Raw genomic sequence first — 19,400 nt, 5'->3', positions numbered from 1 at the left:
GACATGGTATGTCTAAGTGAGCATTTTTACTAAAAGTCTCAGCACGGTTTGTTTAGAGAAGGTTTTCAATTTTTATTTTTTTAATTTTTTGTCTTTTGTCTTTTTAGGGCCACACTCTCAGCACATGGAGGTTCCCAGGCGAGGGGTCTAATTCGAGCTATAGCTGCCAGCCTATGCCAGAGCCACAGCAACACCAGATATCCAAGCCACGTCTGCAGCCCACACCACAGCTCACGGCAACGCCGGATCCTTAACCCACTGAGTGAGGTCAGGGATCGAACCCGCAACCTCATGGTTCCCAGTCGGATTCGTTTCCGCTGCGCCATAATGGGAACTCCTCAATTTTTATTTTTAAAAAATTTCATTGGAGTATAGTTGACTCACAATGTTTTATTAGTTTCAGGTGTACAGCAAAACAATTCAGTGAGACATATACATATAGCCATTCTTTTTTCCCATGTAGGTTATTACAAATATTGAGTAGATTTCCCTGTGCTACAGTAGGTCCTTGAAGAATGTCTGTTATTAAATGGTCATTTTTTTCTCATTTGCCCGCCAAGCCAGGGGGCCTGCTGCTGAGGAGCTGCCTGCCGGCTGCAGCAGGTCAGCGGCGTGGGCGCCTGAGTCTTTGCTTTTGGCTCTGTGGACGTGGACGTGGACGAGGCAGAGAGGGGAGTGATGGGAAGTAGCGGAGAGGGAGCGTAGGAACACGCAGCCCAGAACACCCTCCTAAGTGGCTCACGCCCCAGACCTAATGTACTTTTCTTGGAAAAAGAGCCAGTATTAAAAAATTGTTATTTCCTGGCACCACTGTCTGCCAAACAGATTTAAATGTTGCTCTTAAGCAATGGAGTTGTTAGGATATAGACTTTGGGATCTAAAGAAGTCTTAGAAGACACCATTCCCTCTTGTGTCTGGGAAGCACCCGCCGGCCAAGATGGGGGCTGGTGACTTGAGTTTGTCACCAGTCGCTGGGGCAAGTGACTTGAGTTACAAAGGAGGCAAGCTTGCTCCCCGCCGAAGAATTGCGGAGTGCGACGGAGTCTCCTTTCTCCTCGTTCTCATCCTGTGCGGGTTTTAGAAATCTGTCTATCATTTTAAGTGCTCACTTGGGGCGCAGGATCCATGACTGGCCAGCAGGTGGCAGTAAATAACAAACAAACAGCATCACTAACACCTGGCCCAGGGAGCCGGCCCTGCCCGTGCTGCAGGTCCTTCCAAGACACTCCTGATCTCTGGGTGCGGCATCGAGGAGGGCTTGCGGGCCGCAGCTGCCAGGAGTCACATCACCTGGAGGGTCTCCCAGAAATTGCAGAGTTTAGCTTTCACTGGATGACGGTCTGGGCCCCAAAGAGCCCAACCCGTACCCTGGCCAAGCCCCCAGCAATCTGGGGAAGGGGTCTAGGGTCAGGGGAGCGCCATTTCTTTCAAGCAAATAAAATGGAAGTAACAAGCAAAACCAAAAGCGCCCCTCTTTCTCCTCCACAACGCTGCTCTTTCCAAGACTCTCCCACTGGGCTGGCCCGGGAGGGCGTGGGACCCAGGGGCTGTGCTGAGACGTTAGGACGCCGGAAGAGGAGAGCGTGCTGGGTCTCCCAGGAACCTGACAGGTGCCACATGTCCCCTTTAGTGGATTTCGAATGGGGCCTCGAGGAGGGAAAGACGTTGCAGGGGCAGTTCAGGCTGTGCGTGTCTGCGTGTCTGTGTGTTTGTGTGTGTATCTGTGCTGTATTGTGTGCAGCGGGGGTAGGTGGAGTGTGCGTGTGGGTGTGTAAAGTGTCCTGTCAGGATGCGTAGAGGCGGTATAGGCGAGTGCCTGAGTGTGTGTGTGTGTGTGTCGGGTGTGTGGTGAGGGACCCTGCTTTCTTATCCGCCCGGGGTGGTGGGTGGGTTAAGTGGCTTTTCCTGGGTGCGTCAATCAACCTCAGGTCTTTTTTACCCTTAAGCACCAGCTGAGGGAGCTATTGCCTTCCTCCACTTTCCGGCCTAGCCCTGGGTGGGGGTGGGGGCGGGCAGCTCCCTCGGCCTCCGTGGCCTCAGCGCCCTCAGGCCCTTCCTCCCCCAGATGGGCCCTGGGGCAGGAGCGCTGGCGGGGATGCAGCCTCGGGGACAGCAGGCGGCCACGTGGTGCGGCGAGAAGGGGTCTGAGGGAGTCCCTTCTGCCGTGGGCTCGGTCTCCGGAGGCCCGTCTCTGCCGGCCCACTGCTCTCCCCGGCCTCCCTGACGCCCGCTGGTCGGCTCTCTGGGCTGGACTTGACGGAGGATGTCAAACCTGCAGCCCGGGAGGACAGTCCTGTCCAGTTACTCACGGTGGCCCAATTCATGCTGGTACCGTCTCCTGTCCCCGCTGCGGGACTGCCATGCAGCAGGGAGCTTGACCTGGGGCCCGGGCCTCTGAGCAGAAATGGCTCCCTTTCAGGACCAAGGGCGGCGGCAGGTGTCCTGGGTGGGGTCAGTGGGGGACCCAGTGGGATCCCTGTGGGGCCTGGGAGCCTCTCGCCCATGACCATGGCTCCCCGTCAGCCCCTGTGCCAAGCACACCGGCTGGCAGGGAGCAAATGGGTTGAGATTTTAATAACCTCGAAGTCCGGGTGAAAACTGCTGTCTTTGATGGAAGATTTTCAGAAGGGGGAAAAAAAAAAAAAACCCAAACCTGAAACCGTACGGTGTGGCCTTATGAAATAATGGGATATTTATAGTTTGCACTTTGCTAAATTTAGGGTTGGCAGGACATTCCGGGGAGGTAGCCGCTGGCGGTAGCTCAGGGTAAGATGTTAACTGTCAAGCCCAGAATCAGGCCCGAGGCACCCGCCTCAATGGAGAGGGACTTGCGACCGGGCTGGAAGTCGCTCTCTGAGCGGAGGATGAAGGGTGAAGGATGGCACTATCAAGGAGACGGAAACTTCTGGAAGAACACAGCCAGCGAGATCTGTTCCGAAAAGGCGGCGCAGCTGCTGATCCGGCTGGTCAGACCGCGTGGGGCTGGAACAGTGGGTCTGCGGTGGGGGTGGGCGAGGCAGCAGCCCTACAAGGCGCAGAGCAGAAAACCTGGTACAGGAGATGCAGGGGCCCGCGCGCCGCTGCCCGGCAAGGTCCCTGGCCCTGGAGGCTGCGTCCGGAGGGGTCTGTCCTTGTTTCCCACGCTCCGAGGCAGGAGTGCAGCCCCGCCCTGCAGGGGAGGCGCCCTGGCCTGGCAGCCCTCTCTTTCCGAAGCCTCAGGAGCCCCAGTGACCGATACTCAACCTTGACTGAGACCTAGAATGGTTAAGGGCCTGGTGTGAGGGTCTGAGCCACTTCCCCAGGATCGCCCAGGAAGGGCAGACCTGCGAAAATACCTGCCGTGATGCCAGGCTCCTGAGCAATGCTTCAGGGTCCAGAGCGGAGCTACAGAGGGCAAGGGCTCAATCCAGCACCTCAGCCCCCCCGAAGTGAGGGCCCCTTCTGGGGGTGTAGCCTCCCAGGGAGATTTCATCCTTTGTCCCTTTGCAAGGGCCTCTCACGATGGTCATTTCAACCTCCTTTTAAAAATCTTTCCTTTAAACAAACCCCCACCCTTTTTTCTTTGGCTGAGGCCGAGGCCGAGGCATGCAGTGGTTTAATGTGGGATCTCAGTTCCCAGGGTCGAAAACAGCGTTTAAAGCGCCAAATCCTAACTACCAGGCCACCAGGGAACTCCCCCCAAACCCACTTTTTTTTTTTTTTAAAGAGCTACGCATGTGGCATAGGTTCCAAGGCTAGGAGTCAAATTGGAGCTGCAGCTGCCAGCCTACACCACAGCCCCAGCAACTCAGGATCCGACCCGCATCTATGACCTATGCAGAAGCTTGTGGCAACACCAGATCCTTAGCCCAGTGATCGAGACCAGGGATCGAACCTGCGTCATCATGTATACTGGTCACTTTCTCAACCTGCTGAGCCACAACAGGAACTCTCAAACCCACTTTTAAATGGAATCCTTTAAACACATATAAAAAGTAGAGAGAGGCGTTCTCTTGTGGCACAGTGGGTTAAGGAACCAACGTATCACTGCAGAGGCTTGGGTGGCTGCTGAGGCGTGAGTTCAATCCCCGGTCCAGGAACTTCCGCATGACGGAAGTAGAGAGAATAGAATAATGAACCTGCGGGAACCCATCAGCAGTGTGATGAACCCACTCATGCTCGTGGCCAACCTCGGTGCACCTAGAATCCACCTGCGAGACACCCGCCCCAACAGGATTATTTTGAAACAAGTCCCAGATGTCACCCCGTGTTCTCTTGACTGGATATTAAATCCATGGGTAGTTTGGTGTAGACAAAAGGGAGCCCTGGGTTATTTCCCATCAGCACGGGTCCTGGCTCGGCGCTCGGAAGCACGGTCCTTGGGAGACGGTCAACTGCGTCCATCCCTCCCTCCCTCCCTCCCTCCATTCAGAGAGTGCTCCTTAGTGCCTGCCATGGGGGGCTCAGTGCCAGGTGCGGGGGTGTAGCAATGCGCCCGACCTGACGGGCACCCCTGCTTTTCCAGTTGAGGGCTGAGGGTGGAGTGGAGGCGCTCAACAGATACCGCGCGGTACGCTCAGCGCCTCCGCCTCCGAGGAGAAGCGCTAATCCGGGAGGGGCCTGTTCGGGTTTGGGCTCAAGACCGGAGTCCTGGCTTCCGCCTGCTCCCCATCTTCCAGAACTGGGAGCTCGCCCTCCTCCGAAGCCGCAGCTTCCGCCGCCCGCGCCCTCGGGCCTGTCCAGCCAGGCCGTGTTGACCTGTGTGTCTCTCTCCGCTCCAGGGCCCTGAGCCCTGAGGGAGCAGCTCTCACTCAGGGGGCGTCGGGGGGGCCACCTCTCTCCCCGGTGTGGGTCTAGTGGGTGTGTGCATGTGGCTGTCGACGTATATTTAACTTAGACCGGAGCACACAAGCCGTTTCCGTGCTTTTCTCCGCCTTGAGGTCCAGCCAGCATGGACATAAGTGGTTCTTAAAGGCTCACGTCACACAGCCGTTCCCGCCTTTATTTCGGCCGTCTCTCCTGGGGACATTCACGTTTGTTCCCGACTGTCACTCGTATAAACACCACTGCAGTGGACATCTTTATTTTTTTAATTTTTAAAATTTATTTTGTTTGTTTGTTTGTTTTTGTCTTTTTGCTATTTCTTTGGGCCGCTCCCGCGGCATGTGGAGGTTCCCAGGCTAGGGGTCCAATCGGAGCCTACGCCAGAGCCACAGCAACGTGGGATCCGAGCCGCGTCTGCAACCTACACCCCAGCTCACGGCAACGCCGGATCGTTAACCCACTGAACGAGGGCAGGGACCGTACCCGCAACCTCATGGCTCCTAGTCGGATTCGTTAACCACTGCGCCACGAACTCCTTTTTGTTTTTTTTGTTTGTTTGTTTGTTTTTGACATCTTTATTTTATTATTTTAGCTTTATTTATTTTTTCGGCTGCGCTGCGATTGAATCCAGGGCCGCAGGGGCGAAAGTGCCGAGTCCTAACCGCTAGGCCCTTCGGGGGTTCGTGTGCGCGTCTTTGGCCGCCTGTGCTGTCAGATCTTAGGTGTAAGTTCTTAGAAACATGACTGCTAGGCCAAAAGGCATGTACCTGTTAACTTTTGATGCCAGCTGGGAAATTCCTTCTAGAAATCTTTGCCAATATAACAGGGAAAAAACAAACAAAACCCCAAACTGAAGTCTCTTTGTGTTTCTCTGTGGCCGGATTTCCTGATCTTGAGTCAGATTCCCCCCCAGCTGAGAAACTGGCGTGGACAGGTCACTGGAGCCACCACCTTTCTGGGCCTTGGTCTCTTAGCTTTGACTAAGGGTGGTCAGAAGGATGCCCTTCCAGGCCTTTCCCTCCCGGTGGCCCAGGCTCCGAGCCTGCTGAGCAGACTGCTGTTGGCCTGAGAATCACAGCGGCTCAGATCTCCCTCCTGGAGCTCAGCTTGGTTTCCAAACAGGACCTGACCGATGGCAAGAATCAGGAGCTGTCAGCCTAGTCCAGTCCTCGCCGCCAGACAGCTGAGGCCTTACTGGGCCCGGGTATCACTGGTCAGCAGACGGACCGCCCAGTGGACCTCCTCCCCAAGGGCAAGGCCAGTTTGGGCCCTCCGCATGCTGCTGAAGCCAGAGTCAAGCTCACTCGTTGGACTTCACGTCTGTGGTTGGAGGGTCCCCAATTCATGCCGCTGGCTTCATCATAGCCATCTGATGGAGGTCTGGGTGGATTTTTAAAAGGAGCTCTACCCACCCAGCCCTTCAAGAGACCTCGAGTGGATCCGGCAGCTCCCAGTGAGGCAGGCATCCTGGAGGAGGACATGAGGTTCAGGGAGCGTCCACGGCTCGGCCACAGGGCCCTCAGCTCACACTTGCTCAAAGAAAGGACCCCAGGGGAGCTAAGAGTTGAATTTTCTGGGTTTTATTCTAAGCAACTCTTGCAAAAGCAACAATATTTACAAATCTTCTTGCAGCCCAGCCCCCACCCCACCCCCTGCCGCTCAGAGCCCTGCCCACTCCCCCTCCCAGTTAACAGATGAAGAGCCTGAAGTTTAGAGTCTCAGAGCTGGTTGGGGCAGAAGTGGCCCTGGGAGAAGGACGCACAGGGTTCTTTGTGCCGCGGCCAGCCTCTCCCAGGGCCTTGCTGGAAGCTTGTCGCGCCCCTCAGATACTCAGGGCACCGTGCCTGTGGGGTCAGTAAAAGATGGTTTCTTTTCATTTCTTTTTATTTTATTTATTTATTTATTTACTTTTAACTTTCTAGGGCTGTACCTGCAGCATATGGAGGTTTTCAGGCTAGGGGTCTAATTGGATCTGTAGCCACCGGTCTACACCAGAGCCACAGCAATACCAGATCCGAGCCACGTCTGCGACCTACACCACAGCTTACGGCAATGCTGGATCCTTAACCCACTGAGCAAGGCCGGGGATCGAACCCGCAACCTCATGGTTCCTAGTCGTATTCATTAACCACTGAGCCATGACAGGAAAGCCCTTCTTCTTTTTTTTTTTTAATAGCTGTTTCACCATGTATGGAAGTTCCCAGGCCAGGGATCAAATCTGAGCCACAGCTGTGGCAACCCCAGATCCTTAACCTTCTGTGCCGGGCCGGGGACAGCACAGGATCCTTAAGCCACTGTGCCACAGCGGGAACTTGGCCCTGGGCTTCTTGCTTGCCGTGTATGGCAGTGTCAAGCCCAGTGCCTAGACACGGTGCAGATGCTACCCAGTGCTCCACTGGATGAATCGCTGAGAAAGACTTATTCACGTATTAGCGTCTTAGTTTGGTGAATATCTGCAAAAACCTAGGAGTAGATCTGGGCTGGAACGCTCCTCAGCACATCCTTCACACACGTTGTCTTTAATCTGTTTATTTCTCTTGATGGAAAACGCGAGCTTCCTGGATCAGAGGGAAGACCCATTCCTTATTCACAGGGTGATCTCAGGGCCAGGGCCGGCTCCCCACACCCCAGCTGCCCTCCACCCTCCCTGCCTCTGCCCTGAATATAAACAACTCCTGGGGAGCTCCCTGGTGGCCTCGCTGTTGGGGACTCGGCGTCATCATGGCTGTGGCTTGGGTTCCATCCCTGGCCCGGGTACTTCCGCGTGCCCTGGGCGGGGCCCCAAAACACAAAAAATGAAACAAAAAAACTGGGGAGTAGGGGGCAGTGAGTAAGTTTTCAACCCCTGGACTATGAACAGAGGTTCCTAAATCTCTCCATCTTTAGCTGCCAAAGCTTGTTTGAAGTCAGCCGTCTTTTATCCCAGGAACCAGCTCAGAGCACCGTGGCTGAGGGGGAAACGCGAGGGGATCCCTGAAACGCTGTTTCCTAGCACACGTTTGATCTGAGCTGAGCAGCCAGCCTCTGTCTCCAAGCGTCCCCAACATGGGTGGAACCGAGTGTCGTGTTGACCCCATGGTGACAGAACCTGGCACTCTGGGAGAGGCTGGGCACCTAAGGGCTGGGTTGAGACCAGAGCCCGGATCCGTGGGTGCCTCCTGCCCTGCTCATCTTCTGAGCTCCCCAAAGTCGAGTCAAGCTGGTTTGAACACATTTGATTCATTGCAGTGCAGGTTTGAAGGGGGAGCCCTCCTGTCTGTTCACTCCGCACCTGTGTGCCAGGCCCTGCGTTAACCCTGGGACACCGAGGTGCCATGGTCCTTCGTTCTTGTGAGGGGCAGCACAGCACGAGGAATGAGCCAGAGTTAGTAATGGGGGTGGCAAGTGAAAGCGAAGAGGTCAGGTGCTGAGCCCTCCCAGGAGGGGCCCGTCCTCTGGGGCCTTGCCCCCAGCAAGGCATGGGGGAGGGACATTCTGGACGGAGGGGGCGGGGGAGCTGGTGGAGAGTCACCGGGAGGGAAGCAGGACGGGGACCCTGCAAGGCCCCGCTGACCGTGGGGAGAGCACTGCTCTGTACCCGGAGCACTGGGGAGCCACGGCAGGTTGCATCTCCCACCCTTCTCTGTGCTTCCCAGGGACGGGGAAGGGAGGCTGAAGGATGCACAGAGGAGCAAATGCCGAGGCCTTAGCACGAGGTTCTTTGGCCCCAGGGCAGTACCCCGGCCTGTGGTGGCCGTGGAGGAAAGCGGCCGTGAGGGATTTTTCTGAGTCTCTCACCCCGGCGTTCTGTGGCTGGCAGCCTGGAGGCCTTTGGGAAGGGTTCAGTCTGGGCATGAGGGCCACTCGGCTGACGCAGGAGGGCTGGTGGGAGGGGCAGGCATCTTCAGAGAAGCCACCAGCCGCCCTGCGACTGCGCTCCCGGAAACCAGCTCATCCTGGGCTCCACATTCATAGCAAACAATGATATTATTTGCCAAGTATCTTTGGAAAAATGAGTGCAAAGCGAGGAAATGCAGTGCAAATTGCTAGAACGCACTACATTAGCAACATGGGACATTTAATGAGTCTGAGAAGAGGTGGAAATTTCAGGAGAATGTCAATTGCAGCAATGTAAACAAGCGGCTTCTCGACACCATCTTTCTCCATAAGACTCGATTTCCGTCTCTAGTCATAACCACAGCCGCGCGTCCTGGGAGAGATTTGATTCTAAATACCAAGGTGGGGGGGCGCCCTGGGCGGGGAGAGAAGAAGGGGTGCGTGTGCTCCGTGAATTAGCAGAGAGCCTCAGGGGCACCACCGCCGTCCCAGCCGCGGAGAACCGCGGAGAACCGCGGAGAACCGCGCCTCCCACGGGGCCGGTGAGCTTCTGCGAAAAGCCTTGTGCCGCAAAAACTGGCCTCTGGCGGGCGGGATGACCTCGCGTGACTGGAGCGCTGGGAACGAGCCCGGCTGCCGATGGGCTCGCATCCTGTCAAAGGCAGGGAAAGCTCATTGCTGGGACCACGGAGGGTGCTGGGAAATGGCCACCCACAGCCTTGGCCACCTAAACCTGCCTCTTCACCGGTTCAAACCACAGTCAGGCTGAAGTCAGGAAGCCAGTGGGCCGAGGCTGGGCGTCCTCTCTCCCCTTCCTGCTGGGTCGGGAGCGGGGCTCGGGGCGGCAGGGTGACCAGGCCCTCCTCTCTCTGCAGTCCCCGACAGCATCATCATGAAAGTGCTGGGCCGGCGCCTGGACCAGCAGGACTGCGTGGAGAGAGGGTGGGTGCTGCACGGCTTCCCGCGCGACCTGGACCAGGCGCACATGCTGGACAGCCTGGGCTACAAGCCCAACAGGTGAGCAAGCCCCTTCCGTGGGGCCGCAGCCCCGGGCACACGGCGCGGGGGAGGGTCCCCACCCCTGGGCACCGTCTCCCCAGGAGCCCAGCTGACCAGATCCGCCTGACGGCTTGCAGGGTGCCAGCGGCTTCCCTCCCTACCCACGATCCTAAAGTGGCATCTCTCTAGTCCTCCCCCACTCCCGCCACCCTGTGAGCTAGCAGTCAAGCCTGGGTTCAGATCCCGGCTCTGCCACTCGCCGTACTGACCTCACTCCTCTTCCGGGAGTGCGAACACACCCCAACCAGTCTTGCCCGCCTCGTGGGATGGTGGTGCAGGGCAACTCGTGCTTTCTTCTGCTGGCTTTACAACTGCATCTCTCACACGTGAGTCTTGGACGCGTAGATAGGCAGTACCAGCCTCTTTTCTCAAGCAGCTAGCCATTCGTCTCCAAACGATGTTGAATATTCAGTTCCTCTTCCACCAGCTTGATCTTGAGAGCCCCCTGCAACTGTAGATACTGTGGAAATAAACAGAGAGCATGCAGATGAAAAGAGCAGGGGCTGTCTAGCCGGGGCTTGCTGTCTGTAGCCGGGGAGCTGGCCGTATCACCTGCGTTTGGCCCCATCTCAAAAACAGGGAGATGGGGGGAGAGCTTTCTGGTGGGAAAGGTGAGACTGTGGGGTTCCCCTGGGAAGCTGAAGGGGCCGGATGGGAGCAGGGTGTCCTGTGTGCTTGGCTAGGGGAGCATATCTGGCTTTCTCTAATTTGCCCCTAAATTGGAAATGGTGGAAAAACTAGGGAAGCTCTTAATTATTGTTCCAGTCCAGGCTGCTTGGGGCTGAGTGCTGCAGAGTGACCGGGCTCCTGAGCTGGTGGCTGCAGGGCGTAAGTCAGGGTTCAGTAGGCACATATCGTCTGACCCCTGTCTGCTTGTGTAGACCTTCTCTCAATATGCTCGGGTGCATTTCTTTCCTTTTTTTTTAAACTATGTATTTATTTGTTTGTTTGTTTGTTTGTTTTTTGTCTTTTTAGGGCCGCACCCACAGCATATGGAGATCCCCAGGCTAGGGGTTGAATCGGAGCTGTAGCTGCCGGCCTACACCACAGCCACAGCAATGCCAGATCCCAGCCACATCTGTGGCCTACACCACAGCTCACAGCAATGGGGGATCCTTAACCCACTAAGCAGGGCCAGGGATCAAACCTGCAACCTCATGGTTCCGGGTCAGATTCGCTTCCACTGAGCCACGACGGGCACGCCTGCATTTCTAAACTTTCGGTGATGTCCCGTAACTCTGTTTCCACAGTAACACCACACCGTTTAACCACTTTAGTTTTTATTATGTATTTCAATGGTCAGTGCAGAACAGAGACCTCTTGTTCCTCTTCTTTATTGTCTATTTTATGTATGCATTATTCCAGGGGAACACGCTCATCATTTTGTCATGAATTGCCATGGAGATTGAGCTGGACTTGCATTAGACGTGTCCCTTGGTCCGTTGCAGCTTATGGTCCTGTGTCCCCTTTGCCCCTTCATGACCCAATCAGCACTTTATCAGGGCTCATGCTTTTCATCCATAAGTGCATTTCTAGGGAGTTCCCATCATGGCTCAGCGGCGACGAACCCGACAAGCATCCATGAGAACGCAGGTTTGATCCCTGGCCCCCATCAGTGGGTGAAGGATCCAGCGTTGCCGTGGCTGTGGTGTAGGCCGGCAGCTGTAGCTCTGATTTGACGCCTAGCCTGGGAACTTCCATGTGCTGTGTGTACAGCCCTAAAGAGGAAAAAAAAAAAAAAGTATATTTCTAGTATTACAGTATCTGTTCTGGTTGGTATTGTGCTAATAAGATCGTTTCATCCATTCTCTTTTCCAACTGGATTTTTTTCAGGAGCATAAGAAAGATATTGATTTCTATTATTTATTCTCTCCTCTGGCTTCATTCCTAGACCTCTCTCCCCGCTTCTGATGGTTTTTCCGTTGATTCTCTTGGGCTTTCCAGGCAGATGATCATGTCATCCGCAAATATTTATCCTCTCGCCTCTTCCTTTCCAGTATTCACCTTTTTCCTCTTCCGCTCTTGCCTAATCGCATTGGACAGTACTTCCAGGGCTGAGTCATGAGGGACAGGTGTTTTTTCCCACGACCTGAAGGCCTGCCTTGTCATTCTAGCACTGGTATTCTCCTGTTAAGGCACTGCTGTCATTTGAAGGATATACAGTTTTTACAAAGTTAAAGAAGTATAGCTTTTTGACTTTAAAATGTGTGGAGTTAATGTTGAATTTTATTCAAAGGCTTTTTTTTTTTTTAGCAACTTCTAAGATAAATATCTTTTCTCTTTTTGACATATGAATCTAATGAATTGTTAGTAGCTTTTCTAATCGTAAGTCAGCCTTTCTTTCCTCGAATGACTGTCACTTGGTTGTGTGTGTTATTCTTTGAAAATACTGCTTGTGGCAGATGGAGTTTTATTTCCCCGTGACCTGCGAAGTCCCTCTCCTCGCTGTGTCACGCCCATGAATGTTATGTCAGGCTGAGAAAGGAGCTTTGCAAGTGTAATTAAGGTAACGGGCCAGGTGACTTCCAAACAGGGAGGCGGTCCTGGACCACCTTGATCTTAATGCAATTAGACGTGTATCGGACTCCTGACCTACAGAATAATAAATTTGAACTTTTTTTTTTTCTTTTTCTTTTTAGGGCCGCACTCGCAGCATATGGAGGTTCCCAGGCTAGGGGTCGAATTGAAGCTGTAGCCACCGGCCTACACCACAGCCACAGCAACGCCAGATCCGAGCCACGTCTGCAACCTACACCACAGCTCACAGCAATGCTGGATCCTTAACCCACTGACTAAGGGCCAGGGATCGAACCTGCGTCCTCGTGGATGCTAGTCGGCTTCATTCACTGCTGAGCCATGAAAGGAACTCCCAATTTGAACTTTTTAAAGCAGCCAAATTTGTGGTGATTTGCTGTGGAAGCAAGGGGAAACTAATATATTGCTGATGGTATTGTCTACATTTTTATTTTGATTTTGTGTTAATGTGCATTTGTAATATGGGTCTGGATTTTCCTTTTTTTTTTTTTTTTGGTCCTTTGTCAGGCTTATAGTATCCATGGGGTGATACTTTTATTCTTTCTCTATATCTGGAATAGTTTTTTTAAACTTCAGCAGTAGCTGTTCTTGGAGAGGCAGCTTCGTGTTGATTTCATGGTTCCTGCCGTCTTGGCTTTCTGTGTTATAGTGCCGTGTTGTTTGGTCCGTAACGGTTTACGTCCGCTGTGTGTTCCTCGTGAAATGTCACCTCGAGGAACGTGACCTTCTCTGACAGGGCTGTTGCTTGTCTGTTCCACCCTGAATTCTCCCTTCCCCCCTCGGTAACCAAACACCAGTTTTCAACGGAGCCCACTGGCTGTGTGACATGAAAGCCCCCGTGTTCCAGCCGCCTCTACAGCTATACGGAACCACAGGACCAGGTTATGGCCCGTGAGTTAGAAACACACAGCTGGAAGTGCAGTCCCAGGACACCTGCCCTCAGAGAGGAAAGCTCTCTTCTGTTTTCCTATTTTGTTTTTCCCAATGCCAGTGACGGCCTCGCCTTTTCACTCGCCTGGTTTCCCTTGTATCCGCATGCCCTACGCGTTTCCACACCTTCGGAGAGCCCCTCAGAACAGCATTCCGCCCAGTCCCTCGTGTCACACGGTCTTGTTTCTTTTTCCCCTTCCTCTCTGGCTTGGGCCAGTTTTTCCCCGGGCTCCCTGCAAGGCCGCCCCGGGATTTCCAGGACGGCAGGAATCCGCCGGGCCTTTCTCCCGGGTGGCAGTCGCTGTCTCGAGAGCCTCCCTTCCTCTCTCCGGCACACTCCGCGTCTCAGTGCCCTGTATCCTGCACTGGCCTCTCAAGTTAACGAGATGTTTCGACAGCAGTAGGCTGTTGCCCTCCACACATGCGCTCCAGACTGAGGAAGTGCCCCTTGAAAGTGCATTTGTGGAGTTCCTGCCGTGGCGCAGTGGTTAACGACTCCGACTAGGAACCATGAGGTTGCGGGTTCGGTCCCTGCCCTTGCTCAGTGGGTTAAGGATCCGGTGTTGCCGTGAGCTGTGGTGTAGGTTGCAGACGCGGCTCGGATCCCGCGTGGCTGTGGCTCCGGTGTAGGCCGGTGGCTACAGCTCCGATTCAACCCCTAGCCTGGGAACCTCCTTATGCCGCGGGAGCGGCCCAAGAAATAGCAACAACAACAACAACAAAAAAGACAAAAAGACAAAAAAAAAGAAAGAAAGTGCATTTGTTTCTTTGACCAGGAACTCAATTTCCCCACTGCAGCAAAAATTAATGGGAAAACCCATGTCCTTCAGTTCTGGGAAGTTCTCTTGAATTATTTTGTTAATTTCTCTCTCTTTTTTTTCCCCCCTGTTCTCTCTGAAACCTGTTATTTATGTGGGTATTAGATTTCCTGGACTGGAGATTTCTAAATTTTTAAAAAATGTCTTTTCTCGGAGTTCCCATTGTGGCTCAGCGGGTTATGAGCCCGACTAGTATCCATGAGGTTTCGGGTTCCGTCCCTGGCCTCGCTCAGCGGGTTAAGGATCTGGCGTTGCCGTGAGCCGTGGTGTGGGTCGCAGACGTGGCTCGGATCCCGTGTTGCTGTGGCTGGGGTGTAGGCTGGCGGCTGCAGTTCTGCTTCAGCCCCTAGCCTGAGAACCTCCGTAGGCCACAGGGCGGCCCTGAAAATAGAAAAAACCACAACCGCTTTAGTTGCCTGCGCTTCCCCATCTCCCTGTCCTTGCTGTCATTTTTCTGAGGGGTTTGGGGAGGAAACAGCGTGGTGTGTGTTTCACTGGGGCCTTTTCCCTGGAGCTCCACCCCAATGGCTTTGCTGCATTTGCTTGTCTCTGACATTCAGCTCCTTGGCTTCCTTTATGTTCCGTTGTCACGTGGACAGGTTGAAATTGGGTTTAATATTTTTATTCAACCTGCTGGTCTTTTTCCTTGAATAGTTGAGTTTACCCCACTTATTTTTGCTCTTATCACTTTATTTTATGCCTCCTCGAGGTTTCCTTTGTTTTCCATCTTTTTTCAATGGTCTGTGTTTTCTTTGGGTTTTGATATTGCTGCCGTTTGCTCTTGTGCTCTGCCAGCTGATTTAGAAGATAATCTGTGTCTCCTTCTCCTAGTCTGGCTAAGACGATTTGATTAAGCCTGTAGTTCTCAATTTGTGAATTCTGAAATAAAACAGACTATTTCGACCTTGTCGTATGACAGAGAGAAGAAAAATGCTCCCGTGTGTCCCATTTCTTCACCACCACCCCCCCCCTTCATCCCCTCTCCATTTTTGGCAGGCAGGAGGTCGGGGCAGGGAAAGACCACATTCTGAAATGTTTTGGTTTCTGTCTATCATATGCAGATTATTACTTTAAAGATCACTATGCTTTTTTTCTCGTCTAGAAATAAAACAATTATATTCTGGTTTCAGCTATACTTACTGTACCTGTGAAATTTTCGTTCTCTCTTCAGTGGAGTCAGATTTCAACACCAGCTGTTTACATAATTCAGCCGCCCCCATGATCAGTTTTGATCCACTGTTCGTTTGAATGGATTCTGTCTTTGAGTCATTTCCAGCAAAGGTATATACATGCTAGACTTCCTAAATTCTTGCACACTGGAGAATGCCTTTCTCTTAACTTTACTTGTAAACGACATCCAGCAAAGTAAAGAATTCTTCCGTCACATGTCTTACCCCTCAGCATCCTGCATCATTTCTTCCTTGTGCTGTCACACCTGTGGGGTTGCAGTACTGTCTGAGGCCAGAGAGATTTTTTTTTCTGCTGTAGGTAATGTGCTTCTTTGGTCTGGATGCTCAAAGGATTTTTTTTTCTTTCTCTCAGTCTTAGTTCTTTTTATTACTTTTCTCTGGAATATTCTGAATCCTTTCCATTTACCTTATTTTAGGAGAATTTTCTTTTAGTACACATATTAGTGTTTTTCTGGGAGTTTCTGTCGTGGCGCAGTGGAAATGAATCTGACTAGGAACCATGAGGTTTTGAGTTCAATCCCTGGCCTCGCTCAGTGGGTGAAGGATCCGGCATTGCTGTGGGCTGTGGTGTAGGTCGCAGAAGTGGCTTGGATGTGGCATTGCTGTGGCTGTGGTGTAGGCTGGCGGCTACCGCTCCGATTTGACCCCTAGCCTGGGAACCTCCATATACTGCAGGTGTGGCCCTAAAAGAAAAAAAAATTTCTGGTTCATTTGCTTGGAATTCTTATTCAGGAAGACCAATTATGTGTATGTTGGATATTTATCATCTGTTTTCCATAATTGTCATTTCTTTCTAGTAGTTTTTATTTTTTCCTTTTCTTTTCTGCATTATTTTTTCAAATCTGTCCTCCATAATAACCTTATTTTTTATCGTACTTATTTCTTGTTGCTTCTAATTGATTTGTCATTTCTATAATGCTGTTACATCCCCCTTGTTTTTTTCCCTTAATTTGGTCAGTTTTCTTTCATCTCCTTTAAAATTTTATCTCATTCCCTTTTCTTTGACTTCTTATATCATAGAGTCTGTTCTCTCTAAATTACTTTGAGCATATTAATAAGGCTAAAGTGTTTGAATGTTTCCTTTCTTTTTCCAGAGGGTATTCATTGTCCCTTTGTCTCTTTCTCTCTCTCTCTCTCTCTTTTTTTTAACTTTCAGACCCTTATCTGGCAATGTCTATACCTGTGTCCCCAGGTGTGTATATTTTGCAAGTCGCTTGTCTTTGAATAGGCCTGTTGTTTGTCTAAGAATAGCATGCAGCTGGTTTTAGAAAAGACAGAAGATTAGTTTAGTTTTAGTTCTGTAAGGCGGCTGGTTTTAGTTTTAGTTGGTTTTAGTTGTTGGCTTTAGTTTTTTAGTTCGTTTTAGTTTTAGTTGGTTTTAGTTCTGTAAGGCGGCTGCATCCTTTCTGGAGGCCCCTTGCCTCTACGAGCTCCTGGAGACGGCATCTCGGCAACATGCTCACCTTCTTGTGCAGTCACATCTCCCTCTGACTGAGCAGTTCTCAGATTTTAAAGCCACCTGTGTTTGGATTGGGCCCACCCAGATAACCCAACCCCCCAATGTCCTTGATGTGATCTCTCGGGCCCCGCCCCTTTGCCTGGTAAAGTAACGCACTCACAGATTCTGGAGGTGGCCCTCCCGGGAGGGGCATTATTCTGGCTGGATTCTCCCCAACTCTGTCTTAACTGTGTCCATAGAGTTGGGTGTGAGGGCTTCCTCCTGGAGGCTGGCGGTGTCCCTTTAGCTCTAGGACAGCGGGGCCCAGGCAGCCAGTCTGAGCATCCTGCCGTTGCACCTGTGCTGCCTGTGGGCCTTTCCAGGAACCACCATATGCAAGGAGGTGAAATCTCCACCTTCCACATTCTGGGGATGGAACAGACTTTGGTGTCAGTATTTAGCTGCTGCGCAAACTCACCTCCCTGAAGAGGAAAGACGTCGGGGAAACTGCAAAAACTGTCGCTTAAAAGAAGACCGGAGATGCGGGTCCCTGAAACGGTGTCAGGGAAGAATGTAGGGCTTACTTTTCTGAACCCAAGGGGGAAAATGACTGTTTTATTGACCGACCCCCGTGCGCCGCACCAGGTCTGCGCGACCATCGACGACCGGGGGGCGGGGGGGGGGGGAGGGCCCCGTGTTTATTAAAGGCACACGGGGCGGTTGGGCAAGAACCTCTTTGATTTGGGGCAGACTTGCAAGGAAATACTTCGCCATTCACCACGAAGTGAAAAATCCGTTTTTAAAGACTTAGTAAATAATGCCAACTTATTGGACCGTGGGGCAGAGGACAAGCGGAGGAGGAGGAGAAAGATGCTATTTGTTTACCAATAGACTTAATCATGTGCCACTGTTTAATCACCCTTCTTCCTGCTGTATTTCTCGGCGTCACGTTTCCCTCTGCCTTTCTCAGCTCTGACTAATCCATTCGCTCCACCTTAGCTTTCAATTAAACGCGGTTATGATTAATTCAGAAAGTAAATTTAGCCAGAAACCTTCGAGTCCAGGTATAGGTTAAGGGAAAGAGAAATGTGCTAAAAATGAACCCACCTAGCACGGGACTGAAAATCAGGGCTGTAATTCTGGCTGGGTTGTGATGCCAATTATAAAGCACTCTAGCTGTGGTGTGGCTGTTTTTGACACCAGCAGGAAATCTTGACAGAATTATCGCCTCAAAATCAATCTGGGAATACGATACAGAAATCTATAATTCAGATATGAAAACAATCTACAGAGCCTCTCTCTCTTTTTTTTTTTTAAGGAGGGTTCGATGAAATTAGATTAAAATAAATTTACATATATATCAATTTTATTATTAAAATATATTCAGACCAGTCAATTGCGTTACTGAGGAAGGGTTAGCTACTCTGTGCGTTGGACACAGAAATAGGCCTCTTTGGCTTATCAGGAAACAAAGTTCTTGTCTCCTTGTCAAATATAAATCTCCTCTTAGAGCTAATAAATGGATAGTGTTCAAATGCAATGTTTTGCTTGACTCCCGCCTCATAAACCCACAGCACATAACACTAAATTATGCTCCTGACTCCAACATCACACAGTGAGGAAAACAAACCAAGTAATTGATGTGTCGGAAAGAAGGAAAAAAAGTTATTTGAGAACAAATAAAACAGGCTATAAAGTTTGTTAAAACGTAATAATCATAGTTAAAAAAAAAAAGGAGGACGAAGAAGAAAAAAAAACAAAGAAAGAAAGAACTATCCAAGGCTCCATCCAGAAATCTTCCCTCTGCCTGACTGTAAAATAATTCATTTCCTGCTGCTAGTTTGTTGCACAGTATTTTCTTTCAAATTAATGTTTACTATGGAGAAGGGAGTATAGGATTCTGATTGATGTTGGGAAGTTTGCAGTGCATCAGACACACTGATTCTTTTCGTTGTGTTTTTTTTGTTGTTGTTTTTTTCTTTCCATGTTCCCTCTGCTCGATGCTGTGAGGAGGGGCGGGGCTGGGGGCCTTGAACTTGCTCCCCCCACCCCCAGCTGTATCTGGCCGGCCAGGGCTGGGCCACGTCCAACGTCAAGGTCAGAGCGGCTGCTCAGAAATCCCTAGGAAGAGGGGCAGCGGGGAGACTCCTCACTGAGTCTGTGGCAGTGGACCTCTCAGAACGGCGACAGGGCTTTTGTTGCGTCAGTGCGGTTTCCATTAATATTTCTCCTTCCCTCCTTGGTCGGGGCTAAATCTGGGGACTGTGAAGAGGTCACCCAGGAGGATGTTTTCCATCCTTGTGGCCCAGGGTGTTGGGGGCAAAGGGGCACCTTCTCTGCAGGTTCCTTTGAGAGTGGGGTGGGTTTTTTATTTTTTACTTATAATTGTTTCTTTTCTTTTTTCTTTTTTTTTTTCTTGTGGTCTTTGGTCTTTCAAGGACTGCACCTGAGGCATATGGAGGTTCCCAGGCTAAGGGTCTAATTGGAGCTGTTGCTGCCAGCCCACACCACAGCCACAGCCACGCTGGATTCCGAGCCGCGTCTGCAACCTACCCCACAGCTCACAGCAACGCCGGATCCTTAACCCACTGAGCGAGACCAGGGGTCGAACCCGCCACCTCATGGCTCCTAGCCGGATTCGTTTCCGCCGCGCCACGACGGGAATTGGTTCTTAAACTGGACCATTGTGTGTCCCATGTCTACAGGAGCTCAGAGCGGGCTCGGCTGTCCCCGGAAAAGCACTGACAGACTCCTCTCGCTGCATTTGGCTCCCAGTTGGTGCTGGGTGTGTTGCTGGCTTTTGCTAGAAAC

The 19,400-nt window shown here is 51.8% G+C and overlaps 1 protein-coding gene across 7 annotated transcripts in view; it reads left to right on the top strand.

Annotated features, from left to right (window-relative positions):
• Positions 1 to 19,400, top strand: part of AK8 (adenylate kinase 8) — a 128,923-nt gene that overhangs the window by 65,831 nt on the left and 43,692 nt on the right. For all 7 annotated transcript variants that reach the window (XM_047768783.1, XM_047768787.1, XM_047768789.1 and 4 more), the window contains one exon: positions 9,495 to 9,636. In XM_047768783.1, coding sequence (XP_047624739.1) covers positions 9,495 to 9,636 — 142 coding nt within the window. The remainder of the gene's footprint in view (positions 1 to 9,494; positions 9,637 to 19,400) is intronic.

The sequence above is a fragment of the Phacochoerus africanus genome, chromosome 2 (genome assembly GCF_016906955.1).
Source record: "Phacochoerus africanus isolate WHEZ1 chromosome 2, ROS_Pafr_v1, whole genome shotgun sequence".
Classification (NCBI taxonomy): Eukaryota; Metazoa; Chordata; class Mammalia; order Artiodactyla; family Suidae; genus Phacochoerus; species Phacochoerus africanus.
The sequence above is the reverse complement of the archived record's forward strand: the minus strand, read 5'-3'. Positions and strand labels throughout refer to the sequence as shown.